The following is a 7,981-nucleotide window of genomic DNA, read 5'->3' on the forward strand; positions in this document are numbered from 1 at the left end:
ATAAACACATTCCTCTACCGCTCTGTCACCAAGAGAATGTATTACTGTCCACACTGACAGCTTTGATTGGACACAGTTTACAGCTTCACAGATTCTTGGAAAGTCACGTGAGAGAGAGCGCACACATTCACCATACTCACAACACGGAAGCTGACTTGTTGAAATTATAACAAGGAAAAATTAAGGGAGATTACCACAGAAGAGGCCAGAAATAACTATTCAAAATTATTTTTCTTTTGTAATACAATACTATCAGAGTTCATCATGCTAGAAAGCTTCATAGCAGATATTAAAATTTCCTTCACTTGCATTTTTACCGGTTCATAAAGGTAATAAGAAGTTTTACAAACCCAATCCCAAAAAAGTTGTGACACTGTGTAAAATGTAAATGAAACTAGAAGCAATTATTTGCACAGAAACAGATATTTAATTCCCAATAAAACAAATTTTCATTGAAAATATTAGAGTATTGCAAATCATTATAATCTGCTTTTATTGACACTGTACACAGCATCCCAACTTGTGAGTGAAAATGATATTTTCTGTATCTTTCTTCTCTCTGCATACTGTGTGATGCATTTGTTTTATATTTCATGTAACTTTATCAGCCATCCTCTCCCCAACATACAGTATTTCTGCAGCTCTCTGGCTCTCTCTGCTGGATTCTTTCAGCCAGCTAACATATTGACAGTATTTCCATATTTTCCATTCATAACTACCTGAAACTCCTGTGAGAATTTTCCCCTCCATGGACATGGTCATTTTTTGCTAAGTGTCATATTTTCTTTTTCATCTGACTAATTGTTTGTAGCACAAAAGGTTTATTTAGCATGTTGCACATTTTTATTGAATTAAAGAAATAAAACCAAAATTATCAGCTGAGAGATGCTGAGCTTAAAGTAACACCAAAATAGGGTCATAATTTCTAATACATTTGCCTATATGAGTGACCTCTTTCACATTGTGGTCAGTTGAGCCACTGCTTATTAAAATAACAGTAGCTGAAAGAGATCAGTGACTCATTTATCAAATTAAGCACTGCTTAGCTACTTACATTTAAAGGAACCATAAAGTCAAGCAAAAACCGTTCATTTAGAGAAGAGATGCACATATTACAGCAACCAGCAATGTTATTACAGTGAACATTTATTACATTATTAGGAAGTGGATTGTGCTAACAGAGTAACTATTTTGCATCAAATTCACAAATTATTATTTCAATATGAAGCAAAGATTTTTACCTAAAGTGTTTTAAAACATAAGATAAATGCATATGATTAATAGATGACAGTAAAAACTGAGTTAAAAATCAAATGAGATGAAAAGAGCATCAATACCATCTCTGAGGTAAATTTGCTTTCATTTAAATGACTAAAATTACACAGCAGCAGGTTTGACGGTAAGACACTGAACTTGTTGAATGTGTTTGAGCTAAACTTACAGACATCATATTAAAGAAAGTAAAGTTTAATAATATCCTACCTTTTACAAGGGATTTAAAAACGCAACATTACAATTTGTGTTTTTGCTTTTATCATTTTTTCATGCATTCAAGATGCACATTCAGGTGCAGAATGTACTCGTTCATACTGTACATATTATCTGACATCAATGTTGTTTGTATATGTTCTGTTAATTATAGATTAACATAATGATTATTTAAATTACAACATTAAGAACCCCAATAAGCTGAGCCAGTTATTTAAAGGTATCAACTAGTGGCCCAAATACATGATTTTTATAATTTTGTGGTTTCTTTCTTGGTTTTATCTGGCCTGATCATCAATGGCAGTGGATGCAAATGATGTATTGACCTCAGTAGCAGCTGTCGCCAGGGACGCAGAGGTCCCAGACAAGCAGCCATCACGGGGTTTGGCACGAGGCTTCATCATCTCCTCTTTGTTGCGTTCAGGTTTGACCAAAAGAATGTAGCACTTGGGGAAGAAGATGCAGGTAAGAAGGCCAAAGCTGGAAGCCAGGATGGCAAAAATCTGAACTGCAACCATGAACTTGCCACGTGTGCTGAGATAAGCCGGAACAAAGGAGATCCACACGATGAAGAAGACCAGCAAGCCGAAGGTCACACATTTTGCCTCGCTGGAGGATACATTAAGAAACACACATAATGATACTGAGATTTAAACTTAAAACGGTGACAAATGCCACCCCACATCTTAGTCCTTTCATGTGTCATTTTATCTGTTTATAGACAAATCCTCACAGAATATGAAGACATGTTAACAGATGTGAACTGTTAACCTAAAATTTTTGGGCCACCTACCTGAAGTGGTCCTCCAGTTTGCGGGCCATGAAGGCAAAGATGAAGGTCAACAAAGCCAGCAGAATGTCATACGCAAAGATGCAACAAATGAAGACCAAAGAGCCTTCATCACACTCCAGGATAATCTTTATATTCTGGGCGGAAGTGTTCTTAATAGGATGTGGAGGGAGGATAATGAGCCACACTGTGCACGCTATGGCCTGGATTAAAGGATGATAATGTGAGTAATATTTCAAGATGATCACTATAACTTTTACAAGTTAACTTCTTTTTTTTCTTAAAATGTCTTCACCTGTATTAATGTTGCCAAGGAAGTTATTGCCCTCTGGTGGGCACATGTGAGACGATCAACTTCTGGGTCTGTTGTGGCACTGATGTCGTTGTTATTTATATTGGTTACAATCACATCAGGGCTGCCACTGTTAGCTGCAGCTTCTGCTGCAGCCTTTGCAGCTTTGGCAGCCGCTTTGGCTCTGACTCGGACTGCTTTCAGGGCTTGAGCTCTGAGCATTAACACTGCTGCCTTACCTGAAGCAAAGAAAGTCTGTTTAACTGCCAAGATACTGTTTGCAGCATCCAAAAGGGTTAAAGTAAAAAAAAAAAAAAAAAAAAAACTTAACGAATTATATCCAATAACTCACCCATGATGGAGGAAAGACAGAGAGCAAAGCCCAGAGCTAAAGCTACTTGACTGGTCATGCAGCTCCAGTGCTTGGGCTCCCCAAGAAAGACGATGGAGCAGAGGAAGGTTACCACCAAGGAGAAAAGAAGCGAGAAACTCAACAGAGCATCGTTGGCTTTGACCAGAGGGGTGCCAATATGCAGAACAAACACCACCTGGAAAAAGTGAAAGACAGAATGACATTTCGTTCTTGACTTTCAAAATCAAGGGATCTACCAGTAGGTGGAGTTTTCTGTTATGTTTCTCACTCCAACAGCAATGGTTACTAAAGCTCCAAAGGCTGAAATGACGATGAGGGTGATTCCCAGTGGTTCGTCAAAGGCCAGAAACTCTATGATTTTTGGCACACAGGCATCATGAGCATCGTTGGACCAGTAATCTCCACTGCACAGGATGCATTCGCGAGCGTCTGTGAGAGAGGGAAGAGAAGGTAATAAGAGGGGAGCAGGCTCATGCTTGTTAATGTAATGATTTCGTTATCAGAAGGGCTTTTGGCCATGATAATCGTGTAGTTAAATCAGATATTAAGACTCCCCTACTATGGATGGATATGTTGCAGAAGAAATGCCAGTCAATGCATGCTCAAACCCTAAACACTTGCTAAAGCCTGACACTAATTCAGTTGAGTTAAAATAATATTATTTGAATCCTCTTCCTCTTCAAAATGGGACTTTAAATAACAGATCAAAAATATTTGGCAAATTGGATACTGACTAGTTGTGTTGCTGATTTCTCCATCGGCACATGGGATGCAGTCAAAACAGCAGACTGGTTCTCCCTGCCGGATCCCCTTTCTGGTGCCAGGCTGACAGTTCTCACTGCACACTGACCGAGGAGGCTTAAACACACAGAAGCACAGATAACTCAAACCTATATATTGAAATGAGACAAGAAATTATGACATGGCCGAGCACGTGTTTAACTGCTGTATAAATCAATATCCAACTGACCTCTAACGCTTCATTGTTCCAGATGATGGAGCCATTCATTAAGTGCAGTCTGTCCTCCTGGGCTGCTGATCCATTGTAGTGCCCCACATTGACATAAGATATCTCCCCATCACTACTGACCTGCCAGTTAATGATGTCATAGAAGCCCTCTATCTCCCCATCATTAAAATAGATCTCCTCCTCCGTGTGAGGCACTTTGTAACGCACATTCTTCAGGTAGTACATGAGCTACGGAAAACAGAGATGATGCATCACAAGGACAAACAGCTCTGCACGCCTTATCCAAGAGATCTTAAAAGTATGCACATGCTTACCTGCCATGGCTCAAAGTTACTGATGTTAGCACAGCTATTTTGAGTGAAGGGCCCTTTTCCTGGTTCACAGTGCTCCAGGTTGTGCAAGGCATAGGCCACAGCATACACTGCTTTGTAGACACTGAAGGAAACATTTTCATCTTAACATTTTTAACCCTTTGATGCATAGTGTCCACTTCAGTGGAAACATATTTAAAGGCTGTCCATCCATTACAACATATTTAGTTTATATGGATGACATTGTAATCAGGTTTATTGTGTGAGAGAAGTACTGCTCTCAGCAGATAAAGTTAACTTTCTTTTATGTAATTTTGCTTAACTGTGCCTTAAACTGTATCAAATTACTGAGAGGACGGGAGAGGTTATAAGCAGATGCAGTAGCATGAAGATGTAGTGGCTACATTGCTTGCAATTGTTATTCCCTTAGTGGTTTGTTTGAGCTGTAGGAACTGACTTGTAAGTGATTCTCAGCTGGGAGACGTCGGAGTATGTGTTATTGAGCTGTGCCACAGACTCGCTGCCAGTGCACAGCCCATCGGGTACCCCTCTCACTGCTCTGGGCTGTGTGCTGTTCACCTCTTCAGCCTTCTGTTTGGCCATTTGCAGTGCTCTTCCATAGTTCAATGTGCAGTTAAACAACTACAAAACAAAATTAAAATGACGAAATTTGCATTGTTTTAGTGTGCCATTTAGGCTTTTTTTTTATTTTACTACTGAATGTGCATCATTTAATATTTCAGTTAATTATTAATACAATTAGTAGAGTTGCATTTCAGCCCAAACTAGTTCCTTAGGTCAATTATACATCTTAAATAAACACACCATCTCCCAGAATTCCTCAGTTAACGGGTCAGTATAGGGATCCAAACCCAGTAGGTGGCGCTGAAGACCTGGGATATCAGCCCTCCTTACCCCAAAACCCAAGGTACCAGCCAGGATTGAGTTCACCTGGACAAAAACAGCAGCAGCGTTAGCTCAAACTACAGTGTAGGAATTAGAAAGTTCTTGTTTGAATATCAGACAGTCATTCGTTTTGGGTCAACCAAGCACTCACCCCGGCTCGGTTAATGAGCGCTGAGGTAGTCCAGGCCTCACTGGCAATCCAAGTGCGGTTGGTCACATTTTGGAGGAGCAGCTCAGTGATAAGAGGACTAAGGTCCACTTCTGATGAGAATACCACAATGATCTTGGCTGTGGACTCAACTACAGTTTTAACTATACTGTGGATGGCCTCTGGAGAACGCACCTAGAGTTCACACACAGGTGTAAGTAACACTGGTGAGATGATATACCTGAGGACCGAGGATTTTAACTGGAAATGCTTTACCTTGGGCAGAGTCTCAGAGAAGGAAATACAGACACCAGCTTCCTCCACTAGCTCCTTAAATTTTTTGATACCATATTTTCCATAATCATCATCAGCAGCTATGACGCCCACCCAAGTCCAACCAAAATGTAGCACCATCTGGGCCATAGCTGTAGACTGGTGGTCGTCATTAGGAATGGTTCTTAAGAAAGTGGGGAATGGGAACCTGTTGCTCAGGGAAGAGCATGATGAAAAATAGCTCACCTGAAGATGAGAAAATAAAGATGCTATCTCTTTTCATCCTTTTATTTTGTCTTCGTCTACCTTTAGGCAGCCATGTTTTTGACCTACCTGTGGAAAATGATAAAGCCCCAGTATCCTGGCTGTGGCAGTAGACAGATCAGAGCCCCCAGCACCAACTAGCGCAGCAAGAGGTGCCCCATTGCCGCAGCGGTAGTTGGGCACTGCTTCATCTTGACCTGTCAGGTAGGTCAGGGTTCCCTCCACGGCCTTGGAGATGGTGAAGCAGGAGTCGTAGATGACATAACCCAGGTCCGTGTAGGGCAGCAAGTCGGTCCTCTCATTAATTTCATTGATGGCAAAAAGCATGGTCTGGGTCCAACGGAAGGTGCGGAAGTTAAATCTGGAGGATCACGAAACAGCGATGAAGTAATATTACTTTTCTAGAGGACAGTTTTACTCTGTTGTCTCCCAGTACAGGACCATTCAGTTTAAATGACTGAAAACTGAACAATTGAGTGCACATCAACTATTGTAGCTGTTTAGAAGTACTTGATAATTATTGATATATATATATATATATATATATATATATATATATATATATATATATATATATATATATATATATATATGTATTATTATATATTTCCCAAATTTCCCTGAGGGCTCTCTGAAGGGATTAATAAAGTATTTCTGTTCTATTCTATCTATATATATATATATATATATATATATATATATATATATATATATATATATATATATATATTACTGTAAGGTGTTTTCTTCATAATATGACCCACAGCAGCTAATTGGTCCCATGGGTGCTGCATTGCTTTGTCTTGATTTTTGTAGGAAAATCTAGGGTTTCAGAACAATGTTGTGACTAAGTAAAATTATCTACTGTTAAAGGAGCAAAATACTAATTTATTTAACTTTAACAGGCCTATTAGATTAACAGTTGCACAACTTAAAATTTAAGGCTAAACCAAAACCATCATGACAATGAAAAAGACACATGAAGAGGTTAAAATGACTTTACTCACCCCTCACACCCTGATGAAACAGGCACCTTAGAAGTGTTGCCGTCACTGGAAGCTACACGCATGTGAACAGGAAACATTCCCCCAACAACAACCCGTTTCTTCTCTACATCCTTGTAACCGTTTAGGTTGAACTTGGCCTTCAGCTTGCACGTGGATTCTGCTGAAAGAGATCTATAAATGCAGAAAAATCCACCCAATCCAAGCAAGAGACCTCGGATTTCCATGCTTTGTAATCGCTTAAAGAGACAAGAAAGCTCTGTTTGCTGCAGACAGTGGTGTGTGACAGGTGTCTTCATCTGCCCTCAGGGGATAGTGGCTGCTCAAGGTAACATAACAGATTCAGTGGTGCGAGTAAAGACAAGAGAAAGCCAGGTTATAGCAAATGGCTGAGTGGTATCTTTACCTTTTTTGTGCAAAATGTAATAGGGATTTTTGTCATTTTAACAAATACCAAAGAATTGGCACTGATCATTAATGGTCTGTAAACACCACATGTGGCTTAGAATATGTCCTACAAGATAAGACTGCTTCCAATGATCACAAACTGGACCCTAGATGGGCAAAAACGCACAATATAATTTCCAAGAAATCGTTTCTCACTTATTTTTCTGCCCTCCTGTAAATATGCTTCACGCTAAAGATAAACCGCACAAGCCACAAGTTAATTTTCAGCTGCATGTGGCAACTTGTAGTCTTTACGCAACAAGCTATTACATTGCAGCAACTGTTCCAAAATCTCACCTTGTCCCAAGGGTCTGGCTCAGCAGTGTTAAACTTGCCTGCTCTTGTTTTTGGTCCTAGGGGGGAAGTAACACACACCTGAACCCCAGCACACAAACATCTAACATCTAGCAGTAAACAGTATTTTTCTGTCACTATTATCTAAGAGTAGAAAAAAATAAAAAGAATTGATTTCTTTCGCAGAATAAATGTGTCCTAAAAAGCAATATTTAGACTACATGATAGGTTTCTGGGAATGAAAAGTACTTTTAACTTTTGATGACGATGTTTGCAGTATTGCAAAGTGGGAAATCCAAACCTGCTCATTTATTAATTGCCAAATAGTAAAACTTTTCAAATGATACAAAAACACACAATATTCGCTAGAAATCATTTAGAAATTTCTCACATAGTTTTAAAGAAAAAAAAGGGAAAATTC

At 39.3% G+C, this 7,981-nt stretch overlaps 1 protein-coding gene across 1 annotated transcript; it reads right to left on the minus strand.

The window, feature by feature from the left end:
* Nucleotides 1–1,555: 1,555 nt before the first annotated feature.
* On the minus strand, nucleotides 1,556–7,046 carry LOC121645530 (vomeronasal type-2 receptor 1). Its single transcript, XM_041994021.1, has 14 exons — nucleotides 6,823–7,046; nucleotides 5,885–6,176; nucleotides 5,555–5,797; nucleotides 5,282–5,473; nucleotides 5,050–5,175; nucleotides 4,682–4,866; nucleotides 4,228–4,348; nucleotides 3,914–4,141; nucleotides 3,678–3,801; nucleotides 3,212–3,372; nucleotides 2,923–3,118; nucleotides 2,574–2,809; nucleotides 2,282–2,481; nucleotides 1,556–2,097 (listed from the first exon to the last, which is right to left on the minus strand). Exons 1-14 carry the CDS (start codon nucleotides 7,044–7,046, stop codon nucleotides 1,767–1,769), a joined length of 2,859 nt encoding a protein of 952 aa, XP_041849955.1. The 3' UTR covers nucleotides 1,556–1,766.
* Between the last annotated feature and the right edge of the window lie 935 nt (nucleotides 7,047–7,981).

Source organism: Melanotaenia boesemani, chromosome 9, assembly GCF_017639745.1.
Source record: "Melanotaenia boesemani isolate fMelBoe1 chromosome 9, fMelBoe1.pri, whole genome shotgun sequence".
Classification (NCBI taxonomy): Eukaryota; Metazoa; Chordata; class Actinopteri; order Atheriniformes; family Melanotaeniidae; genus Melanotaenia; species Melanotaenia boesemani.

Coding starts and splice junctions, on each gene's coding strand:
- LOC121645530 (XM_041994021.1), bottom strand. CDS start 7,046: ATGGAAATCCGAGGTCTCTTGCTTGGATTGGGTGGATTTTTCTGCATT. Junction 4,349..4,681: donor CAGCTGAGAATCACTTACAA/GTCAGTTCCTAC, acceptor TGTTTCCTTCAG/TGTCTACAAAGCAGTGTATG. Junction 3,119..3,211: donor TAGTAACCATTGCTGTTGGA/GTGAGAAACATA, acceptor CACTTTTTCCAG/GTGGTGTTTGTTCTGCATAT.